Here is a 27,218-nt window from a genome sequence, read left to right as displayed (position 1 = left end):
AGTTTTATTCACAAGCCCCCAGCCAGTGTTATTGAATGTCGGCATGCAGAATACCAAGACTGCGTAGTCTTCATTCCACCTCATGTCTCTTTAATCCACTACCAGACACATCCTGCCACTTTATCTACTCTTATACGTTGTTGCTTTCTGCATTTGTCAGGTTTTTTCTGCCTTTCTCTTCTACCTCCTTTCGCTCTTGTGTAATTTTTTCTCTTCTGCTATGAGTCAATGTATGATGAACACAAATAAGCACTACGCCCCAAAAATTAGTGCCTGAGGGCCACACCTGCAACCAGCTCAGGTTAAGCTCTGCTTGCAGGCCGATGTGCCTGCATCCTCAGCCAATCACAGAAGGTTGGAAATTGCGACCTCTGTTATTCCCCTTAATTTTCTGAGTCTACAATTAACATCACCGGAGTAAAAATATACCACTGTCCTCAAACAGACTTAAACTCCTCATGGAAAGATTTATTCTCCTTTGAAATGAAGTCTACCAGTGCTCTCTGTGGTGCTCATAAATGTATTGTCATGGCTTAATGCACTAAAAGGGTAGTTTTTGGTTCTGGATCTATTTGTATTTTAGGGGCATGATGGTGTCACTGTACTAGAATCCCCTCCTTCATTGTTACTCTTGGCTTAAATTTTGGAAGTCGGTTACGAGTTTCGTCCTTTTTCAAACCAGTTTAGAGTGTATGTCATTTTGGGAATAAGTTCAAATGGTTTTGTCAGTGGTTTTGTGATCTTTATCGGAGCTTGCCATTGCAAGTAATTTTACCACTAAAAGAGCAGATTTAACTGCATGAGCAAGCTGAGCTTTGCCACTAATGTCTGAAAGTTGGCCCAGCAGGGCACCCGTCTCTGGGAGCACGGACGTCAAGTCACCATTTGCTGGCGGCTCCTTGATCTTTGCTCGAGTTTTGAAGTGACGCCAGATACCACAGAGTCTAGGGACATCTGGATAATTGGGAGGCCGGTGATGTCTGGATCCTGGATTTTGTAAAGATCTTCCCCTGCACGCGAGGTTCTGAGATTTTGACATGATAGTGAATGGTAGATCTTTGAGAAGGAAAGGACGCGATATGGAGAGGAACATGTATGAAATTCATGCCACAAACGCAGTAAATGTATTTGTCCTTCACAGTTTGGGGAGATATTTATATTCGACTGCCAGGATTGCATCTGTCGCGAGGGCGGGAGTGGCATCGTGTGCGAGCCCCACAGGTGCATGAAGCAAAGGAGCGCAGCCTGCAACGAGGACGGATTCTACCCTGTCATCCAGATCAGCCCCAGTGACCCGTGCTGCAACGAGACCGTCTGCAGTAAGCACGCACGCTCTCTTTTTGCGTTCTTAACTACAGGCTTGGAAGGTTCTAAAAACTTAGGGCCTCATTTATGAGGCCGTGCGTCACTTTTACGCCACCGGTGCGTCACTTTTTGTGACGCACAAGCAGCGTAAAAAATGTGCCTTGTTGCACCATATTTACAAAGTGACGCATCTAGGTAGATGCACTACATTATACCTACGCCAGGTATAATGTATGCAGGGGTGGGCGTTCTGGTGCAAGAAAGGGTCATAGAAGTCATGCAGTGAAATCTATGAGATTTCACTGCGCCACTTCTAGGACACAAATGCGTCAATTTCTTAAGCCTGCCTCACAACAGGTGTAAGACTGACGCAGGCGCTTTCACATGGGGCTTGCCCCATGTGAAAGGACACATTGCTGGAGTTGCGTCACTTTTGTGACACACTCCAGCAATGCGTCACTTTTGCGCCATACAGATACATCAGAAATACTGACGTATCTGTAACTCCTTGCTCCATCATTGCGTCATACTGTAATTATGATGCATCATTGGTGTCGCAAGGAGGGCACAGTGAAAAGTGACGCATCAATGTTTTCACGCAGCGATGCGTCACTTTTCATAAATGAGGCCCTCACTCGGCAAGGACTTGTACCACTAGGACTTTTTATGTCTGGAGTTAGAGCTCTTTGGCTGCCTGGGGGCAACATCTCATGCCAGCATGTCAGTTTCTTCTCTCATTAAGTCCACTGATACTTCATTCAGAACTGATATTATCTCTAAATATTTCCCCCTAAAAGCCAATCTCCCCAATGGTAAGAAAATGACCACTACCAGTTGACAAAGCCTTACCTTGGGGTCTGCCCATCCGACTTTATGACAATGGCAAACTCATGGTACAGGAAAGGTTAAACACTGGAGGTCTGGCTGAAAACAAATACAGCTCCCCTACCGAGCTCATGTCATACCAAGACAAGCCTGCTAAAAGACAATTGCTCTGGTGTGCTAACAAATGTAACATCATTGGGGCATAGGCGTGCCTTAGTGTGTTAGCACCAGGGCCTGACTGGCCGTAGCGGGCACCGGGCAATCCCCCGGTGCGCCGCACGGTGGGGCCCGGTTTTGGCCCCCTGGGGGCCTCTTTTGCAGCACCGCTTTTGCCCCCCCCCCCCACGGGGGGTGAGGGCGATGAGCACTTTGCCAGGGCCGGTTTTGGGTCCCAGTCCGGCCCTGGTTAGCACTCAATAGTATTTGGTCAACTTAGAAAATCCACAGGAGGACATTTTAGTATAGGCCCAGTCTCAACAGATGAGGGGGGGGAGGGGTTAGAGAGCTGCGACTACAACAAATGAGCCACACCTCCAAAAGACGTCAAAGGTCACAGATTTGGTGTAATCCATATTTTGTAAAGCACAAACATATCACCCTTTAAGGATTTAAGGTGCTGGGGGCCGTTGGGGAAATTAAGTGAGCTATTGCCTAGAGTCACATGGTGCTGAGCTGCCTCCGACGCCAGGGGTCAAACCGGGAGCCCCACGACGGTGTCAGCCGATTAGGCTGCTGCTCCACATCTGTGCTATGGTGGGCTTGTAGGGTCCGTGTCTGGCTGAAGAACAGAGGATGTGGGGAACTGTGTTTGGACTGTAGCAGAAAGGCATTCTGGACTCTGGGTAATATGGCAGTTTTCAACCGCGTGATTGTTATCACACAACAGTTGTGTAGCACACTCCTGCACATGTAAAACTCTAGTGTACACCCATTATTTTCATTCAGCTGTGTCTTTCTTTTCCTAGGATGCGACGCCAGTTTGTGCCCAACGCAACATCCCAACTGCGGCCTGGGGTTCGATGCTGTTGGCACCATTCCCGAAGGCAGATGCTGCCCCGTCTACCAGTGTGGTAGGTATAACATCTCTGGGCATAACATAACATTTACAGTCCAAGCAAAGAGCAGTGATGAACCATGCAATGACTTCTGGGGACCCAGCTGGAGAGTATGTTTATTTTTCTCACAAGCTCCCTCTTCCTCATAGCATAAGCTAATAATACAAGACAGAGCTTAAGGATTACTTGTATTCTCCGCACTTCCCTGTCCTTTGATACCCATCCCTCTTGCATCCTTTACATGAATTCAAGTGCATGTTGCTCAGAGCCTACAGTCTCCTGACGGCTCACAGGTCTGCAGTCAAACATGGACCAGTTGTGTTGCCTTCTACCGAAGTGCAGATTAGTGGCCACAGTGCTAACGAGGACAAGGCTCTAATGTCTGTAGTCCATATAGTGTAAAGTGAGAAATGAACTCAGTGATAATAAGAGGGGCAGCCCCTTCTGTGTCTCTTTATTTATTTACTTATTTATGTTTGTTCGGAAGTGGGAAGTTGCCATGTGTCTTACCTGTGAATGTATGGGATATTTATTAGCAATTTGAACTGAATGCCATGGGGTTGTTGGCCCAAGCACTGTACTGCCATGGAATAATGCGCTGGCCAAGCTGCAGGAAGCCTCAGTGCAGGGCTGCTGGTCATGGAATAGGTCCACTGGGGGCCAGGTAGAGGGTTTAGGACATGAACCACTGGGGAACAGATGTTGTAGTGCAGCCACATGCCAGCCTCAGTACATGGATCAGAGGGCTTGCTGGTCAGAGAAAGGGTGCAGGCCAAGTGTTACATGGGCCAACTTGAGCAGGAGTATTCAGGGCTTCTGCCCAATGACAATCAGCCATGACAGGGATGCTTAGGAGTGAAAAGGCCAATTGCCAGAGCGAAGTCCGAGGTGTGTTGACAGATAAGGGTGTGGATAGCTATAAAAACACAAGGTTTTGAGGGTAGAGATGCTAAGCATTGAGGTTACGCAGTCACACAGGTATACTACTTAGTGCCGATATCAGCAACCCTCCCCCACACACCTGGTTAATAGCTACTTAGAACATAAGAACTGAAATAAATCAGACAACACATGATTTGGTGGGAAAATTTGAAGGGGGGCTCCCACGGGGCCCCAAAGAGTGGAACATAGGTTCTAGTGCCTAATGCAGCACTAAGGGTCTGCCCTTTTAGGAGGGCACACTTTGTGCACCGCGGGCAGCCACATTACAATACTGCTACTGGTCTTCTGTCATGATGATATCACAGAAGTGTAGAACTGCCAGCTTCTGAAAATTGTTCACTGTGTGAGGAGGGGCTGTGTGTGGAGAGGCGAGGCTTTTTGCCTAAGGCACTTTAATTCACTAGCTACCCCCACAATAAAACCCTCCAAAGCTTTTGAGGCATCTGACAATGTCCTAGAGAGGTTTCACACCCTGGAATGGATATGGCCTGTGCTGGGCCTCCGAACTATTAGCTAGAAACCTGCTCTCTGCAAGGGCTGCTGGTTCATTATGTGCAACCTGTGTGACATCAGCTCCTTACCGTTTGACTGTACGGAGGAACTCAATATTGTGTGACACACAGTGGAAGCAAGTGAGTTGGAAGGTCCAAAACTGCCCAGGTGGTTGCTGTTGTCAAGCAGAGGTCCAGCCTGTCACTTAGGTTGGGCGGCCCGGAAAGTTGACTCCCAAGTTGGAATGAGGAAACTTATCAAAACAGTGCTGAGAGCCAGGGGAGGCAGGAACTGGACACCAGAACTCAAGTAGAAGCACTGCTACTGATACAAAAAATGTAGGGTATGTAAGATAGTTCTAGGAACAATAGACCCAACTAACATTCCTCCTTTCCCAAACTTTCTTTTGCAGTCCGCAAAAATGTCTGTGTACACGGAGGAGCAGAGTACCAGGTAGGTGTATACTTTCACCTGTGAGTCATACAAATTGTGCGAACATGTACTTGTTTCATTAGTGGGAGTGGCAGGATTGAGTCTGTGAATGAGTTTCTATGTGCTATGTGCCTGCTGCAGGTCTGACTGACTCTAGAGGGTATCTGGATGGACGCATGAGCTCTAATTTAAAGTTCAATTGTTTTTTATTTTCTATTGTAGCCTAACTCTCCAGTCTTCTCGGACAAGTGTCAGAGTTGTGTCTGCAAAGCCGCAGTCAACAGTACTTCTGTGCCAACGGTGTCATGTGAACATGTTCCCTGCAACGTCAAGTGCGAACTGGTATGTCTTTAGTAGAGAGAACTTCTTGTGTCTTATATTACTGACCAATTGTCTTAACAGTCCAATTCTGCTCAATCCCGGCAATTCATTGCACTCTATCATCTTGGTGCCTTAGGCCCAGAGTTGACAACGTTTTGTGCTGATGCTCACACAATGCAAAGCAGCGCAAACAGTAGCAACTGATCAACTTTTGCCCACAAAAGCCATTTGTCTTACAATTTGACCCTCATGCAGCACCCAATCCTCGGTTTTTTTTTAATGTATGAAATGGCAAGGGGAGTGTTTTTGGGGGACCAGTAAACAACACATTTGTTTTGGTGCAAAGCTGGATCTATTAGACTGGACAACCATGGCTTTGCCCCAAGTCCTAACGCAAGGTTAAAGAAAGAGCAGGTAAGTGGTAAATCAGTTTATCACCTGCTATACTTACATGTTATATGTGCATTTCCCAAGAGCACACATCTTTCATGTTTCACCCTTGTGCTGTTGTCTACATTTAAGAATTTGTACCATCTGGAGTACTCAAGTATCAATCCTATGCTAGACACTGCTGGCTTGTCTTTGCGCCACAATGTGAGGGTGCACACCACAGAGTGTAGCTTGAGTTAGTGCAAGCACTTTGGGTGACATTATCAGCAGGCAACTCTTGCTAAATCTGCTGCTGCACAATATTTTGAACCTTTAAACAAGGCAACTGTGAAATGTTTCATTCAGCGCTCAGTTGCCTGGAGGACAGTCTAGACCCTATTCTGTGTGTAACTCCTATGTATTCTCTTGTGCCATCGAAAAAAGTTTTTGTTCAAAGATTTGATATTGAAATTAATAAAAAATTTCTATAAAGATTTTATTTTTTGACAGACGCTATTTTGGCAGATGCATTGTCTTCTTTGCTCATTTGCCGATTCAAAAAGGCAATCCTTTTTCTGCCCAAAGTCTACTGTGTTCCTTTCAAGTGTTGGGTAATATTTAGCATACATGTACCAGAGAAGTTTGACCTCTATGTAGAAATCTACAGTGACCTCTGATGGTCCTCGTCCTGACCTCTGAAACCAAATAAAATATACATCAGTTCTTTGCGCCTTATTGTACCAAGCATTTGATGATGGGCGCTGGTGGTGATGTATTAAAGGTCCTTTCAAGCACCACCTATATGTGTTTTCCAAATCATGTGTGTTGGATACACTTACGAGGTGTACATTGCCCAAGCCAATGGTACATTTTCCATGTTTAAAAGTGAATGCAGCCATTGTCATTATCATCTCAAGAAAGGTCAATAGTTTAGGTCAAAAAGTGCTTACTGTTCAACTGCTCCACCTTTTCAATCAGGCAAACGTTAACACATTTAGCAAAGAAAAACTCCTTGGGGAGCATGTGCAGATTTTTAATCATTTGCAACTGGGGTGGAAGAAGCAAATTAGTCACAATTTGTAAACTGAAGGTTAAATAATTTGTGGGACCCTTGCCAGAGTAAACCGCACAGGCAAGCTGAAACCAGTGCTTAATTTGAGCTGGTGGTTTCCAGTGCTCAGCAGGAGCACTTAATTGTCTACAAACTTATGACAGTCTGCCACTTTGTGCTGCTGTTTGTCTAATTTTGAGAAGGGCACAACAAAAGTTGTTTATTAATACAGAAAACATAAAACATGCCTAATACCCTCTCCTCAAGTCATCCCTATAGGTTTTTGGGACCTGGAACAGTGTGAATTCTCACACTTGTAGGAGTTTGACAGTTAGTAGTTGTGTTAGTATTGTCCTTGGCAGCGCTGGCAAGGGCAATGGTTGGTGCAAGCTGCAGAGGTCTCCTGATGAGGGCCCTTACAATTATTTTGTTTTCAAATTAAGTACTGGCTGAAACTCATGTAAGGTCTTTGAGAAGAACAATAAGGATGAATATTTGTTATGGTTAATTATGTGCATAAATACTTAGTTTGCCTGCAGACTCCCCTGTGGTGTATTTTGGCTGTACTGAAGGCCTCAACCTTTCAACACTGCTCCTATAGTCCAAGGCTAACTCTCTTCCCCAGTGTTGCTGTAGAGATGTATCTAATTTCTACTCCTTCCTTTCCAGGGATTCACCCTTATAAGCGGCAACAGCAAAGAATGTTGTGGTGTCTGTCAGCAAACTCACTGCATATTAAAGGTGGACGGAGTGACTAAACTACTCAGAGTAAGTTGCAAATTACTCAGAACAAGTGCTTCTAGCACAGAGCATGGTGGAAACTTTGTCCTTAAGATTCATGAATGTGAGAACCGATGGATTCAAAGGCAGAATGCAGATTTTCCCCAGCTTTGATTTTCCCCAGCATATTTCAAAATTAGCAATGTTCGCCCATTGTGCAAAGTGTTGTATGCCAGCTTAGAGGGCCACCAAGCCTTAGTCACTCACTGTCTCTGCATTCTGTCATATCTGTCTCTAGAATGGAGAGACAATCCCCTCTCAGAACGATAACTGCACCATGTACAGCTGCACCGTGATCAGGAATCAGTTCATCACCTCCACGTCACACATCTCCTGCCCGCGGTTCTATGAGGAGGACTGTATGCCTGTAAGTATTCCTAGACATAAGGTCACAGACTCCCACACACACAGGTGTATAGTGACTGGCTGGTAAGCTGGTACAGTGAATATACCATACAATGGCTCCGTAGTTGGGCACACTCTGCAGGCATTTACTCAAAATGTTGGAAACCTAGTGGGCTCTTCTCAGACTTTCATTCTTTTAGCTTTGACTAAAAATGTAGCACTCTGCTGGCTAATATGGGGGGCTATGATTTAAGTGCCTGACGGTGATTACGTTTTGGTGGGCACTTTATAAACAGACAGTATCAGCAACTCGCAGAAGCCATTTTGAATTGACGCCATAAAAGGATACCAATTGTGCTGAACGAATGTGGCACTTTTCCCGGGGTCTTAGCCAAAATGCAAGTGCAGAGGCATTGCTCTGGGTTGAAAATGACAGCTAGAACGCTTCTCTCACAGAATTTCTTATTGCGTTGTTTAACATTTATGAACGAATCTAAGTGGAGCTTATTTAAATATTCAGTAGTTGCCCTCAACACATGCCATGGGATCGTTTCCTTGAAGTAATTGACATCCCCTCCTGAACACACCTAGTGTTCCAGCAGACACACAATGGGGCATATCTACAATTCCTAGGGCATCCCTGCAAATCAGCAGGGGTGCGCCAGGAAACTTGCGACATGCATTACAATTCTTGCGCTACCACGGATGCGGCGTGCCATGGTGCAAGGAAATGCAGATGCGTGTCGCATCTGCCAGCGTAAGGTTGGCGCATTGCTGGAGTCATGTCGTGGGCGCGATGCAACTCCAGCACTGTTCCAACCCTGCCAATCTGCAACATGGTGCGTCAAGCCTTATGCCTGCTTCAGGCAGGCATAAGGTTTTGACGCAGCGGCGTCGGAAAAGTGACTGAGTGAAGTCTTGTAGATTTTACTGAGCCACTTTTCTGAGGTGTTTCTGCGACGGAACGCCCACCCTGCGCCGGAACAACCACATGAAACCTGACACAGGTTTCAGTTTCATGTGGCGCAGGACTTCACAACATGACGCATCTCCTTAGATGCGTCACGCTGTAATTCCGTCGCAGCATGGCGCTAGCTTTACGCCGCCACTGCATCACAGAAGTGACGCAACGGTGGCACAATAGTGGCGTAAGGGGCTTGTAAATCTGCCCCAATGCGTGTATCTCTTCGGTATGGAGCGCCGATCATCCCTGTTAAGAATTGTGCTTTTAGACCGACATCTTGTTTTCCCTTCGACATCTCTCTTTCAGCTACTAAGAACTACTGCTCACTTCTCTACCATTTCTTATTAAGTATAGATATATACCCATAGTCAGAGACAACTCAGAGGGATCTATTTCAGGGCTTCAGACTGTAGTCCCGGAATCTGAGTGGCTGGGAAGAAGCATTCATATTTTGCTAAAAGTAGACCTAGATATCAAGGCCCCTCCCCCAGAGAGCCGTCCAGCTGTAGATGACTTGCTGTATTGTACTTGACTGACCCCGCTGAGGCAACTCAGCTATCCACGGCTGGCCTGGAGCCAGTGTGGGCTCAAACGAGGCTGCCTGCGACCTCCATAGGAAAGGCTTGAATGCAGCCTCTCTCCGGAGGAGCGAGGCGGATAACGTGGTTGATGGCATAACGGAAGTCAGGTGTGGAGGAAATGCCGATTAGGCAGAAGATATGTCTTCAGTTTAATGACCTTTGTCTACTGTTGTTGCAATATATGATCTGCTGCAATACACAGTGGAGCTGTGAAACATCGGTTTCCGTTCTGGTGACCTCACTCAAAATATTGACAAAACACCTCTGTGCCTCACACATGCTGCTACCTAGAAATGGTTAGAAGGGGATTACAACCTCAAAAATTCAGCATTCATGGGGGAGGAGAGGGGAGACATTTTCATTTCCAAAATGCATTATGAACTATTAAAATTTACAAAAGGTGTCATTTAAAGCATGTCCTCTCATGTCTTTCCGCAGGGTACAGTTGAGCTGATGCCCAATGGCTGCTGTAAAGTATGTGAGTATTGACAGCTTCGAATTCACATTTACCCTCACAAGTAGAGGATGATATTTCCTCACCCTCCACCTCTTCAGTTCATGCCTTTTTGACTCTTCTCTCACTTCCATTCCCCTCTCAAGGCATCACCCTCTGCCTTATTTTATTGCCAACTATTCTTCACTGTCTTTTGTGCTAGTATCCTATATCTTTCTTTCTTCTCTGTTCTTGCGTGTGTCTGTTTTGTTCCCTTTGCTCTTTGTACTTTCTCTGCTTTTTTTTTTTTTTACTCAGGTCGTGTCCTCCTTGTGGTTGCCATTTCCGATTGTTTATCACTGTAGTGTTTACACTTCATTCCTCATCTGTTTCTGTAGGTATTGAGCAGAAGACCGCTTGTGAGGTGAAACAGTTCGAAGACTACATTTCCCACAACAACTGCACGTCCTCTGAGAAGGTGACAGTGCAACAGTGCGAGGGCTCCTGTGGAACCTACTCCATGTACGTGAGAATCTGAGTACTCCTGAGTTGTAGTACAGAGGGGCTGTCTAGTTTCAATATCGCAGCCAGCCTTTATCTGCTAATCTAGAATGTAATACGTACTGCAATATAGACCAATTTGAATCTGGTTTCCTTGAAAGTCCTGGGACATGTTATGTCCTACTATTATACTTGATGTTGATTGTGGTGATGATTTGAGACTCATTAATGATGTTTCCTGGTTTCTTCTATATGAAGATCTGACTGGTTTGAATGATTATTTACCCGATTTGAGTGGTAATTTGCAATTTGTGTAGAATCTTGAGGTGAATGAAGAATGCTTTGCGATATGTGAATGAAGATTCCTGGTTTGTGTTTGAAGTTTTCAGTTGTGTGAAGGATTATTTTCGGTTTGTGAATGATAATTTAAGATGTGAGATTGATGATTGCTCGATTTTGTCAGAAGACTTGAGTTGTGTGAAAGATTCTTCAATATGTGTGAGGGGTGATTTGAGATGTTTGGTTGATGCTTCTTCATTTGTTTATCAAGATTTGAGTTGTCTGAAGGATCCTTTGAGGAGCTTGATTGAGGATTTGAGACATGTGAATTATATATCTTGGATTGCGAATGAAGATTTGTGTTGCTTGAAGGAATTATTGTGGTGTGTGAATGGTGATTTGCGATATGAGACAGATGATTCCTGGTTTGGTTTTGGTATGGAGATGTGACTTGCATGATGGATTGTTCAGGTGTGTGAAGGATTATTTGAAATTTGGGCTTGAGAAGTCCTGGTTTGAGTGTGTGGATTTGAGTTGGAAACATGGGCAGATGAAGCTTCTGACACAGATCTGACCCTAGCAATCCCAGAGGGCTTCTCCATCTATAGAGCAGACAGGAAAATAAAACGAGGAGGAGGATTAGCAATCCTAGTGAGGGAGGGACTGCAGATTAAAAGTTCAGACAAAGGAAGTAACCCAGACAGTGAAATGCTAGCCTTTCAAATAAAAATCACTAATAATTATACTTTTAGTGGTCTATTAATTTATAGACCACCAAATGCTAAAACACCTTTAATTGAGCTATTAAGCCCATTTTTAGAATCCAGTGTGATGTATTGTGACTATACAATTCTAGGAGATTTTAATATACACCTAGAAAAAACATCAGACCCTAAGGTAAAGTCATTTAAAGACGAAATGGCAAATTTTGATTTAGAGCAGAAGGTATATACAGATACGCATTGTGCCGGCCATACTCTGGATGGAATTTTTACTTCATGTCGGAAGTTAAATATAACTGATACGCTCTCGATCCCGTGGTCCGACCATAAGATGGTCTCTTTCTTATTAGAAAATATGCAAGATATGGGAAGACCGGTTAAAGCCAAAAAAAACACATATCATGAATGGTCCAAAATCCAGCCCCAAATTTTCATAGATACTTTATGTTCTTCGCATCCAACTTTAGATGCAGACAGCAATAAAGCCTGTAAACAAATTAATACATGGCTAGAGAACGCAGTCCAACTAACAGCTTTAATGAAGCAAATCACTTTTAAAAGAAAAACCCCTTCACAGCCGTGGTTTTCAGAAGCTTTGAAGGAAAAAATACAAGAATGTAGAAGAGCAGAAAAGAAATGGAGAGCTAACTATGAGGTACAGCAAAGACTAGAATACAAAACAATACTCGCTAGCTATAAAAAACTAATAACATCAGAGAAAAGCAGATACTTCGTTCAAAAAATTAATGAATCAAAAAATTCTAGCAAAACTCTCTTCTCTACGGTCAAAAATCTTTCAAAGATCGAAAATAACACGCCAGAAGAAATATCACCGGACTTTTGTAATACTTTGGGTAATTTCTTTGTAAAGAAAGTTTCGTCAGTCTACGAATCTTTTAAAAATTACAAATCAGATAAAACTAATCGAACAGATAAAATAATTCTTCAAACAATAAATTCAGAGGAACAACTGGCTCAACCTATAATGTTCCAATTTACCATTCCAACAAAAGACCAAATTCAGAAAGAGTTACTTAACATTAACTCAGGCAGCCCAACAGACCCATGTCCGCCCAAAATAATGCACATTTGTTCAGAACAAATGAGCATTTTACTAGCAAGATTATTTGGTCAAATAATCGATACCAACACCTTTCCGGATGATTGGAAAAAGATTTCCATTAGACCACTACTAAAAAAAAACAATCTGGACAGAGACGAGCCAAGCAGTTATAGACCCATAGCCAGAATTCCTTTCGCTGCCAAAATATTGGAAAAGCTCTTGAATAAACAGCTATCCCGCTATTTGATTGATGGTAACTGGCTGGACGACTCTCAGTTTGGTTTCCGGGAAGCACACGGAACAGAAACTGCTCTAATTACAGCAGTAGAAGAACTCCGAAAAGTGATGGACAATGGAGCGAAGGCCGCCTTAATATTACTTGACTTATCGGCGGCCTTCGACACGGTCAGTCATGAAATTCTTTTAAAACGATTAAAAACAGCAGAAATACATGACTCAACATGTACTCTCATTGAATCCTATCTTGCTAATAGAACTTTTACAGTAGAAGTAGAAGGAGCAAAATCTAAAGCCTTTTCTCTACCATGCGGAGTTCCGCAGGGGTCATCATTAAGTCCCACCCTTTTTAACCTTTATGTTGCCCCACTTGCAGAGATAATAAGAAACTGTGGTTTCACCCCAATATCATACGCTGATGACACTCAGATTGTAGTGACCATCAACAAAGATATAGAAGAAACAGCAGAAAAGTTCCAACATTGTATGATACAGGTCAGCCAATGGATGGAAAGGAATTGCCTGAAGCTCAATGGAGACAAGAGTGAAGTGATGATAATAGGGGGTGACACAAACATCTGGTCCCCCGCCTGGTGGCCCAAGGACATGGGCAGATGCCCTGGATCATCAGAAAAAGTGAAGAATCTGGGTTTCACCCTTGATATGAATTTATCATTTGAAGCTCAAGCCAACAAGCTGTCATCATCACTCTGGTACATCTTAAAAATGATAAAAAAAACTATTTCCATATTTACCACACGATTCTCGTAAAACGGTAGTTACAGCATTAGCATTAGCAAGACTGGACTATGGAAATGGTCTATATGCCGGAGCCAGGAAAAAGACCACAGATAAATTACAACGCCTGCAAAATGCAGCAGCTAGACTGGTTCTGGACATACCCAAGTTTGAGCCAATCAGACACAGACTGAAAAATCTACACTGGCTGCCAATTGGAAAGAGGGTGAAATTTAAATCACTCTGTCTAACCTATAAGGCACTACAGGGAAAAGGATCACAATTTTTGAGGGACCATTTGAAACAGTATGAACCCATGAGACCTCTGAGATCGGGCCAGATGAAACTAATTGTTGTTCCCAGATTTAAAAGAGCTAACTGGGGAGGGAGAAGTTTCCTGATACATGCAGCACGTACATGGAACCAGGGAGTTTTTTACGTTGTTGGGGGCGCACCAAAAATAGAAGTCCAAAGTATAATAAGTATGAAAATGTCCTTTATTTATTTTTGTCCATTAAAATACATATTATCAATACGAAATATCACGAATTCAGCCAACGCGTTTCACTCCTTACCAAGGAGTTTCTTCAGGGCTGAAAGAACAATAAAAAACAAATACTCCCATCAGTTTCCTGCATTGCAAAGTATTTGTGCCTTCATCATTTCATAATACAACAGAGAAAATCTATATACATTTTATACAATTTCTATGTACAATAAATATTACCCAAAAAACGGAGGTAAATATATAATCACCAAATAATCATCAACAAAAACATATGATAATATCGGGAAAGGCTGGAGAACAGACATTATAACATATATGACAATGCACATAGTTTTCACCACATTTTTTTCAGTTATGCGGATCGTTCCTTTCCCAAATCAAGAACGGTTAACCACCAAAGAAGGGGAGGAAAGGTGGTAAAGAAGACCGTCAAGAAAAGAGAAAGAAGAGAGAAAACAACGTTAGGAGATGACTTATTGGACTGTTGTAAGCCTCCAGGGATGAATACACCACCACCACCCAGACCACTTGAAACAATTGACAGTTGTCACACAAAGGCAAAACAATTACACCTTTTTCAAAGAATGTTATAATTCCTTGTACAATATTGGGACAGAACTGCCCATAAAGACACTACTTCGCATTGGTAGTTAGAACTAAGGTCCACTAGTGGCGATCGAAAACAAATATGTCACAGGTCTGTCATTGCATAGGTCCAAAAAAGGTTATATGTTGCCTAGTGCGCACATAGTTACAAAGAGAGCCCTCTAATGGAGGCCACAGATAAATACATCAAACATCTATCACCGCTGAGGTCCAAAAATAAAATATATTTTGCCCAGGGCACATAACAAACCAATTTCTAGGACAAGAAATAGAATAAATAAAAATAACCCTCTCACATGTTCCCAACATACTCTATGGTTTCTCAAATCGCTTTCTCAAGTTCATATCCTAATAAAGCCCTTCAGTTTGTGGTTCTCAGCAGTAAATATATTCACTGCTGAGAACCACAAACTGAAGGGCTTTATTAGGATATGAACTTGAGAAAGCGATTTGAGAAACCATAGAGTATGTTGGGAACATGTGAGAGGGTTCTTTTTATTTATTCTATTTCTTGTCCTAGAAATTGGTTTGTTATGTGCCCTGGGCAAAATATATTTTATTTTTGGACCTCAGCGGTGATAGATGTTTGATGTATTTATCTGTGGCCTCCATTAGAGGGCTCTCTTTGTAACTATGTGCGCACTAGGCAACATATAACCTTTTTTGGACCTATGCAATGACAGACCTGTGACATATTTGTTTTCGATCGCCACTAGTGGACCTTAGTTCTAACTACCAATGCGAAGTAGTGTCTTTATGGGCAGTTCTGTCCCAATATTGTACAAGGAATTATAACATTCTTTGAAAAAGGTGTAATTGTTTTGCCTTTGTGTGACAACTGTCAATTGTTTCAAGTGGTCTGGGTGGTGGTGGTGTATTCATCCCTGGAGGCTTACAACAGTCCAATAAGTCATCTCCTAACGTTGTTTTCTCTCTTCTTTCTCTTTTCTTGACGGTCTTCTTTACCACCTTTCCTCCCCTTCTTTGGTGGTTAACCGTTCTTGATTTGGGAAAGGAACGATCCGCATAACTGAAAAAAATGTGGTGAAAACTATGTGCATTGTCATATATGTTATAATGTCTGTTCTCCAGCCTTTCCCGATATTATCATATGTTTTTGTTGATGATTATTTGGTGATTATATATTTACCTCCGTTTTTTGGGTAATATTTATTGTACATAGAAATTGTATAAAATGTATATAGATTTTCTCTGTTGTATTATGAAATGATGAAGGCACAAATACTTTGCAATGCAGGAAACTGATGGGAGTATTTGTTTTTTATTGTTCTTTCAGCCCTGAAGAAACTCCTTGGTAAGGAGTGAAACGCGTTGGCTGAATTCGTGATATTTCGTATTGATAATATGTATTTTAATGGACAAAAATAAATAAAGGACATTTTCATACTTATTATACTTTGGACTTCTATTTTTGGTGCGCCCCCAACAACGTAAAAAACTATTTGATTGATCTGGAGAACACAGCGACGCCAAACAGCGGCTGGTGTCGGGGTTTGGCAGCACAAAAAAAAGATACTTGGAAAAACTGATTTTTTTGGAACTGGAGTTTAGGTGCGGCGATCTTAGGTCCGCTGCTGTTCTTTCATAAACACGTACATGGAACCAACTGCCTCTGAACATAAAAACCTGTCCATCTTTAGAAACCTTTAGAAAGGAAGTAAAAACATGGCTTTTCTCCAAATAAACATCAGACATTGCCACAAAGCTGGAAAGGATTTATCTTAGCGCCAAGACGCCCATGGGCAATCGTTGCGCTCTATAAATTGACAAATCAAATCAAATCAAATCAAATCAGTTGTGTGAATGACTATTTGGTTGAGTGAATAAAGATTTAAGATGCATGAAAGATTATTCCTGGTTTGCATATGAAGATCTGAGTGGTGCGAGTGATTATTTGTTGTCTGTAAAGGATGATATTAGGTGTGTGAATGACGAAGCCTGCTTTGTTTATGAAGGGTTGTATTGTATGGATGAATATTCAAGATGTTTGAGTGTTAATTTGAGATGGTTGAAGGATCATTCGAAGCGTATGAACAATGATTTCCGATATGTGAATGAAGATTCCTGGTTGGTGTATAAAGTTGTGTATGTGTGAATGGTTATTTTGGATCTGTGAATGATGATGTAAGATGTAGAATGATGATTATGGGATTATTTTTATTTTTTTTTAATGTTTTTATTGGCATTTTCTTGAGTTCAGTACAGAAATAGTGGAGATTTCCCAAAAGCATGATCTTGTTCAGTATTACATTAACATTGTTATTCAACAGCAGCAGTATATATGACAGTAACAAATAAGCTTTCAGAGTCGGTAACTCAGGTCCCCTGTCTCTCAGGCCCCTCCCTCCCCCCACCCCACCAGGCAAGCCCTTGGCCCTGGGGGATCCCTGTGAGTCCTCTATCAGGAGACCATCATGTTTTATCCATGGTTTCCATATTTTCTGGACATTTTTGGGAGAGCCTTGAGCTATATATATCGCTTTCTGTCCTGACATATACAACTCCATTGCCTTTCTCCACTCACCTATTGAGGGCTTAGTGTAGTTCCCCATTTGCGTGCCAAGTCTCGTTTGGCCACCACTAGTCCTAAATTAAGCAGTGTTAACTTTTTTTGGGGAGATCAACTTCCGTATGTATACCCAGCAAAACAAATTTGGGGTTCAGGGGTATCTTATCCTCTAGCATGTCTTCTAACTCCTTCAGTAGGGTTACCCAGTGTTTCTGGATGTGTTGAAATTCCCATATTCTGTAGAAATAATTACCGTTGGTCATGTTGCATTTAGGCAGTTTGGTGTGTTAGCCCTCCCTATGAGGTGCAGGTGAGGTCTATCATAGTATATCCTATGCAGATATTTAAATTGAATCAATCTAAAGCGGGACTTGTTAGCCACCTCCCTGGGGTGCAGCAGCACAATTCCCCAATTGGGGTCATCAATCTCGCCTAGGTCTACCTCCCATTTCGCTGTCAATTTCAAAAGAGAATCCGGGTTGTTGTTTATTATGGCTCAATATGTCCAGAAGACCGCCTTTTCCTTGATTTCACCCTTTAAGAGTCGTCCCTCTAATGGGGTGTATTCGGAGAGTTTGTCTATGCCTATGCACTGTGCCCTCCAAGCATCTGCTAGCTGCAAGTATTTATAGTATTGTGTCTGGTGCATATCGTACTCTTTCTGGAGGAAGAAAAATGTTGCCCCCTCAGTATTGTCTATTATGTCTTTAATTCGCGAGATCCCCAGCAAGTCCCATTTCCCAAATCCAGTCAGCTTTGTGAATTGTTTAAGTTATCCCCCCACCCAAAGAGGGTTTTCCCTTGTCACATGGTTGTCCCACTTCATTTTCCTTTCCGCTTTCTTCCACGCTCAGATCACCACTCGTGTGGCCATTAAACATTTTGCCATACCCTTCCCACCGTAGAGGTAATGTGTGTGCGGGCGCTTTCCAGATAATGGGATTATTAAACACCCTTTGATGTGTGTTAGTGGTGATTTGTAATGTTTAGTTGATGATTTGAGGTATTTATTTGATGATGCCTCATTTGTGCATCAAGACTTGAGTTGTCTGAAGGATTTTTTGTGGCAAGTGATTGAGATGTGTCATTGATGTTTCTTCGCTCGTATATGCATATTTGAATTGTATGGATGATTATTTGGGGTGTATGAATGATGATTTCAGGCCTGTGAATGACTTAAGTACAGTGAAATAATATTTGGGATGTGTGAATGATGCACCACTAATAATGTTTAACTACATAATACAAAGCAATTTTTTTTACAAACTGATGACAGAGAATAATTCGTTACCAGGAGATGCAGTTGAGAGGAGGGCACCACCAAAATGGAAGGGGGTCTGAGTTGGTGTCTGCTATGTGTTGAGTGAAATGTTTTGTGCTCATCCATTGACTGGTCGGGTCAGGGTGATATGCAGCTTAAAGCAGGGTGCACAAAGAGACATTTTGTGTGGAATTAATGTCTCCCTTCTATTTTGCAGGTACTCCGCCCGGGCGAATTCAATGTCCCACAAGTGCACCTGCTGCCAGGAGCTGGCGACCAGCGAGAGGCCCGTGGTTCTGCACTGCAGTGACGGGACGCAGGTCAACCACCAGTACCTGTTTGTGGAGCAGTGCGGCTGCATAAGCACTAACTGTGGCCCGATCTCTGACAAGCGTGCCCGAAGAGACACCCACCGACTCCGGAGGTCGAAGCCAAACCACAGCTTACCTTGAGAAGGGGTAGGACACTGGCTTGAGAAACGACGGAATTCCTCTCGAACATTTTCAAACTACGAACACTTTAAATAAATGCTTTGCTACTGAGAAGGCCTATTCCTCTTGTGCTCCACAAGGATTCAATTGATAGCCTATTTATTTACTCTGGAGAACCAGTACTCTACTGGACAGCACTTTGCATTAATGAAATGTCTGTGACCGCACTGTCATATCCTCCCTTCCTTTAATAAATGTATTCTGCTAAAGTAGGACTGTAAGAGAATGTTTTTGCGATATATTGGGTTATTTTCCAGTGTGGTGCTTCAGAAACTAGATCTTGCACTGACACTGTCAAAGCTGAGTAACGAAAGTAGAGTAAATGTAAATTGTAAATTGATACTTGTATAGCGCACTACTCACCCGCAAGGGTCTCAAGGCGCTTGTACGAATACCGCTGTGGAACCCATCCTGGCTTTCCCTGTGAGGTGTCCACTCCTGGGCACCCCCAAGGTGGAGGCCAGGCATCCTTAGTGTTGTGGGGGCCGTCGTGGAGATTAAGCAAGCTATTGCCCAGAGTTGCAGAGTAGGACTCCATGATTGGAATAGGCACCGAGGCGAGAATTATCAGGTCTGTGGAATTTTTGAGCTCATGACCCGCCGAGGCGGGGAATTGAACCCTGGTCCCGGGCTAGACCTGTGCATCAGGGTCTGCCGCTCTAACCATTGAACCACACTTCTCCACTCAAAATACCGCAAGCCCACACAGTCCATTAGAATGGTAACCGTGATTTGAAATCTGGAACTCTTCTGACCTAAAATCTAACATTTTGTCCACGTGTATCTAACGTTCTGTTTATATTCTGCAAATAATGTGTGATTTGTGTAGAATGAGCGGTTAATGCTGAAAAGAAAACATACAAAAAACCTTTGGTGGAATTCCATTTGGCAAGTTACAACAAGTCGTTTCTACTGGATGCAGTTGCTTACAAATGTTTTTTGGGACAAATCTTAAACTGCTGTTCAGTTGAACTGAGCTGTAGATTCCTGTTACATCTTAGATTTGGCCTTTGATGGTATCTATTGGTCCCTGTTAACGATGAGATCTCAAAAGAATTTATATTCAAAAAGTAGAATAGCCTGTATTTTTACTATCCCGACCGGCTGCACACATGTCTTGAGAAGATCTATACGTGGATGTGCAGCTCAGCCCTAAAGTTAAATGGCTCCAAGACGGAACTGATGCTGCTGGGGAACTCCTCTCCATCTTTGTCCCCCAGCAGCTGGCCAGACTGTCTGGGACCGGTTCCCCCCCCTAAACGGGAGATCAAGAGTTTGGGGGTATGGCTTGAGCAGGACCTTTCGTTCAAAACTCATGCCAAAAAGACTGCTGGCGTGTGCTTTGGCCTGCTCCGCGCAGCCCAGAAGATTTTGCCTCTGCTCCCAGCGACCACCCGAAGGCTTCTTATCCAGGGACTTATCATCTCGCGGCTGGACTTCAGCAATGCGCTATTCCTGGGTGCACCCGAATCTACCCTGAATAAACTGCAGCAAGTGCAGAACGCGGCAGCCAGACTTCTGACGGGTCTCCCCAGGCGTCAATCGGCTCGCCCGGCGTTGAGGGCACTGCACTGGCTCCCTGTGAGAGACAGAGTGAAGTTTAAGTCACTTTGTATTGCCCACAAAGTTCTGCACGGGGTAGGTCCACCTATTTTGGGGGAGATGGTCCAGCCCTACAAGGCCCCCCGTCCTCTTCGCTCTGACGACCAACATCTCCTTCAGGTTGGCAGGGTGAAGAAGGCAAGAACCGGTGGCAGAAGGTTTTCAATAAATGTGGCCTCTTTGTGGAACTCGTTGCCCCTACAACTGCGCTCGGAAGCTAGCCTGCTTCGGTTTCGAAAACTTTTAAAAACTTTTCTGTTTTCTGTTTAATCCCTTCATTCTTTAAGTAGTGTTATGTTCTGGTAAGCGCTGGGATGCCTAATAGGTAACCAGGCGCTATACAACACTCAGAATAATAATAATAATAATAATCTGCATATAAATCAGACGTGCAACACTGACGTTTTGCAAATGGCTGAAGTTGAAACCATTTGTAATAGTCCAACTGGATTTTTCATCATGTTCACCTCAAGATGCCGTTGTACTAGAAAAAAACAGTGTACAATGAAGTTGGCAGTACTCATGACTGGAGAAGAATCAGTGTTCCTATTCTTGAAGGGGTCTGAGACTAAATCGAGGCTTGTAAAGAGATACACAAGGGTAGGTACTTGGTGTGTGTGAAGATCGGAAGGGACAAATGCCAGCAGGTGTGGAAAGCAAAAAATGACTTTTCCCTGGCAGGGTTGGTGGCCAATAGCAAACTAACTTAACGTTTCCACTAGAGTAAGGATTTTCACGAATCAACACATCCAATCACAAAAGAAACATGGAGGCTGGATATTGGCACTTTTTACCCCCCAGCTAGTGTTTCTTAGGGGTTACCTTTTTCCTTCCTTTATAAAATAGTCTGGGTTCTTAAGCACCTGAAAGCGGCCAGTAGTAGAAGCAAAATCCCTTCCAGAAAACTCGTTATTATTGAAATAAAGAAAATTATCCAGTTCCTTTAAACCACTCCTTGTGCTTTTCAAACCGTACGGTGTATTATAAAAGCTTAATATAGCACAAACCTAAACAGACAACGACCATGGCGTGCATTGCAAAGGCGTACAAAAGTCTAAACAGACATGAGCAAAGTCAATAGGCCTGACCTTTTTTTTTAAATGTATTATTGAAAGAGCTTGTTAATTGGTGGGCGAGCAGTTGTGTCTGTTTTGGGATTGTATGAATGTACGCTAGTAGCTGTCTGGGACAGGTGTGTGGGTGAATGTGGGCAACTGTGAGGGGATGAAAGGTGGATAGAAGGATGAATGAGTTACTGCGTGCTCGAGTGAGCAGCAGGTATACAGAATTACCTCTTGCCTCCAATATGACCTTGACTATATTTGCACTGATTTGTCGTCTATTTTATTCATCCAGCCATGCATTTACTCATTCTATAATCCTTAAAATCATGGCTAAGATAATCAGAGCCTATGGTTTTGAAACAGTGTCATACGCTGATGACATGCAATTACGGATCACCCTCGGACCTGATCACACCAGCACTAAACACAGATTCAAACTATGCATGACGGCCATAAATGACAGGATGACAAATAACCACTCATTACTCAACACTAGTAAAACAGAAGTCATGCTCTTTGGTGATTAACTGAAACCATAGACAAATGACTGGTGGCCGCCTCCTATGGGACCCTGCCCCCCACCCAAGACAGCAGCCCGCAATCTTGGAGTGATAATAAACAACAAACTCTCAATGGTGGACCACATTAATTATGTGGTTCATACCAGCTATGGTCTAATGCGCAATCTTAGAAAAATCTTCCAATGGATTCCCCTCTCCTCTCGCATGCCCCTCGTACAGGGTCTAATCATCAGCCGCTTGGACTACGGAAATGCGCTACTTGCATCCATAAATGAAAAGCATCTGAGAAAGCTTCTGGTCTTGCAGAATACTGCGGCCAGGCTGGTCCTAAACCTCCCCCCTTGCTCTACATCAGCTCCCAGTCTGAAGACCCTCCACTGGCTCCCCATCAGAAAGAGAATTAACTTCAAACTCTGTTGTCTGGTACACAAAACACTTAACTGTAAAGGGCCACAATATCTAGCAAGGAAACGGGTAAAATACCAACCAGTTAGAATCCTTCGCTCCACCAGTAAACATCTCCTAACTGTACCCAAGGTCCGCACAGTAAGGAAGGGTGGCAGATCCTTTTCCAGAGTTGCTCCTGAAAAATGGAACACTCTGCCCCTACATCTCCGACTGGAAACCGATCACAAGAAATTCCGCAAAGCCCTCAAAACCTGGCTTTATTTAGCTCTGCTGCCCAACCCCTTCTGTTTTTTTGAGTATCAGCTAGCGCTATGAGACCTATGGGTGATATATGCGCTTAACAAATACCAAACACAAATATAAATGTATTCATTCAGCCATCTCTCTAGTTATTCATTATCTTTTTCATCCAGCCGGGTGCTCATTATTTCATCTCTCTACCCTTTAAATTATTTCACATTCACTTTCTCAAAAATACTTGCAACCATAAACACAAAACTGTGAATCAAAGGAATTTTTTTTTAATTAAAAACAAAGCCACACCTATTGACTTTTCTAAGGCTTGCATAGGCCGCATGTTTTTCAGTAAATAACTCCTCCCGAAAATATTGAACAATTCAGCACATATGCAAAGTGGGAAAAACGAGGAGAAATGAAACAATTTCTCCTTGTTATGTCTGTCTCCATGAGGCACAGATTTTTAGTACTAATCCCTGTCCACCTATGATTGTATGCCCCTTTAACTCAAAGCAATGCAGGCGACTTGCATTGGATTGCAGCTTCTCCCTGAACACTTTGTATTAGGTTTGCATTGAAAAGTAAGACAAACCGAAACAAAGAGCTTGTAAATTTGGACCCAGATATTTCGAGACTAGCTCTGTGTGAGTTGCCTGATAGCATAAATAAGTTTATGTAATCAAGTACAATTTGGCGAAGGTACATGAAATTATGCAAAATGTGATTCTGTCATTTAACATTATATTTGAAAATGGAAAGTTCGTCCTCCTATCAGTATTTGAAGCGAGGGTGCATTTCCCGCAAATAAATAGCACGAAAAACACATTTCCCTGGGACAACAGCCATTCGTGTTTTATTCAAATGTTCCTGCACTGCAATTTCATCACAAATGGCGGTGCAATTTCATGACATAGCATAATGGGATACTTTCTGGAATTTCACGTAAAAAGAGTAATGCAAAATTCTCCAAATTACTCAAATTAGCATAATTGAAATTTTACCTTGGAGTAACTTTAAACACACAGTCACAGTCATGCCTAGAAGGCACTAACAGCCTGATTCATCAAGCCGAAATTGGCTCGCAAAGGGCCAGATTCTGAGAATCTGGCCCTTTGCGAGCGCTATTTTTCCATTTGGGATTCATCATCCCAAATGCAAAAATCGGTAATAGCGATTTCGCTATTTTGCGAGGAATTACATTTAAGGAATCTCTATTTGAGATTCCTTAAATGCAATTCATCATCCATTTAAAAATTGCAAATTCGCAATTTCGGCTCGCTATTTTCCGCGAGGTCAAACCTCGTGGTAAATTGCGAAAACTTAGAAAAATGCTTTTAAAAGCATTTTTCTAAGTTGCATGTTGCACACACACATGTCCTTTGGACATGTGTGTGCGCAACACCTGTTTCGATTTGCATTTAAGGGGTGCTACAGGGTGTCCTTTGGACACCCCTGGCACCCTTTAAATCGCTATCTTATTTGCGATTTGCAAATTGCTAATCGCAAATAAGGAATACTCCCCCTTTCTTTTGGCCCATAGGAATGAATGGGGAGTATTCCTTATTTGCGATTAGCAATTTGCTAATCGCAAATAAGGAATGTGTAGGAATCGCATTTCTTTATGCAATTTCTACATGAATCCCGTTTTGCAAGTCCTTAATAGCGATTCGTTATGAATCGCTATTAGGGGCTCGCAAAATGGGAGAATGATGAATCAGGCTGATGGTCATGACCATGCTATGGTCATGACAGCAGATAAATGCCCTTGTTAAATAAGTCAGTGTTTGCCTAGTTGTTTAAAGCTGTCAGAGGGCAGCAGAACTGAATGAGCTAGGTGTATCTTCTAGCCAGTGCCATGATCCACTCCAATATCGTCCCTCAGACTATGGATACTGACGATTTATTTGCTTGTGACTCCGTCAGGGCTGCCACAAGTCACAGATAGCAGGACAATGCTCATTCTCTACAGATGGATGGACACTGAATGAAAACTGTGACGCAGACACAAATGAGAAACTACAAGGTCAAACACCCTAATAAGACAAGAAGTGAAATCTAACCCACCAACTCAGTTGGCTCTTTGGAAATGTTGTCTTATCCAATAAAACCCAATCTTTAAAAAAACAAAAAAAAAACAATTTATCAGAAAAGCAATCTGTATTTTTTTTACTTTAAAAAATATGCATTTTTTTGTTTTCTATCAAAGGTTTTCCCGTGTAGGCTTAAATGAAGCAAATCGCAAGGCTGCTGAAAAATTCTCCCACTGTTAATTTAAGATGACAAAAATAGAGTCAAAGTAGGTCCAAGACAGGGACATGTCCTGTCTACGTGAGTGCAACTGCACAATCTAAGACAAAGACAGCACCATGCATTTCTGATGAAAAAGTTGGTTTCAAGTTTCGGTTGAGTCTGAAAATGTAATTATTGAAATCTGTGAACAACAGAAAAATTACGTATTGGATCCTCCCAGCAGAAGCTAAGGTTTTCAAATTCCTGAAACAAAGCGATTGACACATTTATTCCCTATCACAGATGCTCGTAGAATTGGTCACATGTCAAAGGGCCAAATTGCGGGTTCAGAGGTCTTATCGCCATACCACCATGGCAGCGGTCCCAAGAATACCACCACTGCAGTGGTCTCTTGCCCACTGTATTCCAATGCCACCGCTGGCCCAGCGGCTGTGTTTCTTACGGCTAGCATTATGTTTTCAATGGGGGTTGATGTAGGTGTATATATTTTCACTGCTGAAGTGCTGAATGTATACATATGCATGACATGTGAAAAAATACCTACTACCAGTATTTTCCCTTTGCTGGCTGGAGTCTGGACCATATGTGCCCAGTCCAGTCAATGGGTAGTACAAAACAGATTTTGGAGCCAACAAGGTAGTTTTCGTTGGAGTCAACATACTGCTGTGAAGGGGGAATTTGGAGAAAGGGATCACGTGGGAGACTGGAGGGAAGAAAAGGAAATGGGTGAGTATGCACCACAATTTCTTCGATTCTGCCGACTTGAAGGAGACGGTCCTCCCGCCATGGTCAGCTCCTTGGAAAGCAACTCATAAATCAGATAGTGGTGAACTTATCTGTACCGCCCTCTGACAGCTGCTTTTCCCCTATCTATGTCGAGGCGGTCGCTGAACAACTGGCGGTGGCGCTCCGGCAATCTTTCATTCAGCAAACCGCCAATATCATAATACAACGGGCGAACCACCAACTGTGCTGTGGGGTTTCCGACTCAATTTCATAGGCGGTTCACTTACCACCAATCAGGCCCTAAATGTTTTGATATTTTTACAAGAAAATGCATAGTGATTTCATGTGAACAAGACCAGTTAACTTTGGAAAATATCATCTTACAAGCAAGGTATCGACAATCATGTCTCCAGTGACAAAGACGGCCAACTCTTTGGCTCCTAGACAGATCGTATGGTTAAAATGTTTTAGATTGTCAAGTAAACAGGGCCATTGCTCGCAATATTAGTTGCACATTGTAAGATGTACTTCACATTAATTTTACACTCAGTAAATGGAAGGAAGGTAAATTACATTACGTATCACTAGGTTGTGGCGGATGTTGAGACATTGCTCATGTTTGTGAGATAAGCTTTTCTGCTACTTCAGGGCTTTGTTGATAGCTTAGGGCCACGCAAGGGAGTGTCACAAAGCAGAGCATGCCAGTACACAGGTTAGCAAATGGAATGAGAGAGGCTATGTGTTGTGGGATCCTTCACCAAACGTGGCCTTGGTACAAGTTTTGGGAAGGGATAGAGGTGGCTTGGAGGAGGGAAGGTAGGAGGCACATACATTTTAGCAAGGGTAATAATAGCATAATTGGCATAATATTTGGAATTTCGTGTTACGCTTGTTCGATAAATTATGCCATAATGCCACTTTAGGTAGTTACGCTAATTTTTGTGGTAACTATTTACAGCAAATATGCCATTCATGGGAAAAACCTACTGCACAGACACAGTGTTGCAACAGAAGCTTTTTTCTTTTTTTAACTGTTGTATAACTGTTCTGGGCCCACGAAAATGATTTTGCGAATTTAGTCACCTAACTCAGGTTCTGCACTTCAACACAGACGCATTGGTCCTCAGATGGACTTTTCTTCATCGTAGTGAGGGTTGAGAAATCAGGATGCCCAACTGTTGAAAATAAGGTTCAAGTACACTACTTTCCTTTATCACACATTTAGAAATCAATATCTCATTAGCACAGTTTCTATGGAAATAAACATTAAGACCCAATACCAGACCCAGACAAATTTAGATAATTTGGTTATTGTATTAAAGATCCAAAATCAATGCATATAAGTAACAATTTAAGTAGATTGGATTGGTCATGAGTCTACAGCATATTGCATAAAACCACACATTTGTTAAAACATTCTATTGCTAAATAGAGAATCCATACAGAGGATGGTTAAGGTTACAGATTCCTACCACCAGCAAAAGCAGGTGGATGGTTAAAAATAGTTCTCTTAGAAGGGTTAAAGGGATCAAGTTAAAGTCCACTAAGGGAGAGTCCATGGACATGGTCAAAAGGGAAT

General features: G+C 42.7%; 1 protein-coding gene across 1 annotated transcript in view; it reads left to right on the top strand.

Annotated features, from left to right (window-relative positions):
* Positions 1-19,040, top strand: part of LOC144823891 (mucin-2-like) — a 209,393-nt gene extending 190,353 nt beyond the window's left edge. The window contains exons 50-58 of the mRNA XM_078682784.1: positions 1,142-1,319; positions 3,096-3,200; positions 5,032-5,072; positions 5,274-5,393; positions 7,462-7,560; positions 7,811-7,939; positions 9,901-9,940; positions 10,294-10,417; positions 18,558-19,040. Coding sequence (XP_078538910.1) covers positions 1,142-1,319; positions 3,096-3,200; positions 5,032-5,072; positions 5,274-5,393; positions 7,462-7,560; positions 7,811-7,939; positions 9,901-9,940; positions 10,294-10,417; positions 18,558-18,792 — 1,071 coding nt within the window. The 3' untranslated portion in view covers positions 18,793-19,040. The remainder of the gene's footprint in view (positions 1-1,141; positions 1,320-3,095; positions 3,201-5,031; positions 5,073-5,273; positions 5,394-7,461; positions 7,561-7,810; positions 7,940-9,900; positions 9,941-10,293; positions 10,418-18,557) is intronic.
* The last annotated feature ends 8,178 nt before the right edge of the window (positions 19,041-27,218 follow it).

The sequence above is a fragment of the Lissotriton helveticus genome, chromosome 3_1 (genome assembly GCF_964261635.1).
Source record: "Lissotriton helveticus chromosome 3_1, aLisHel1.1, whole genome shotgun sequence".
Lineage (NCBI taxonomy): Eukaryota > Metazoa > Chordata > Amphibia > Caudata > Salamandridae > Lissotriton > Lissotriton helveticus.
Note: the sequence above shows the minus strand (reverse complement) of the source record. Positions and strands in the feature narration are given on the sequence as shown.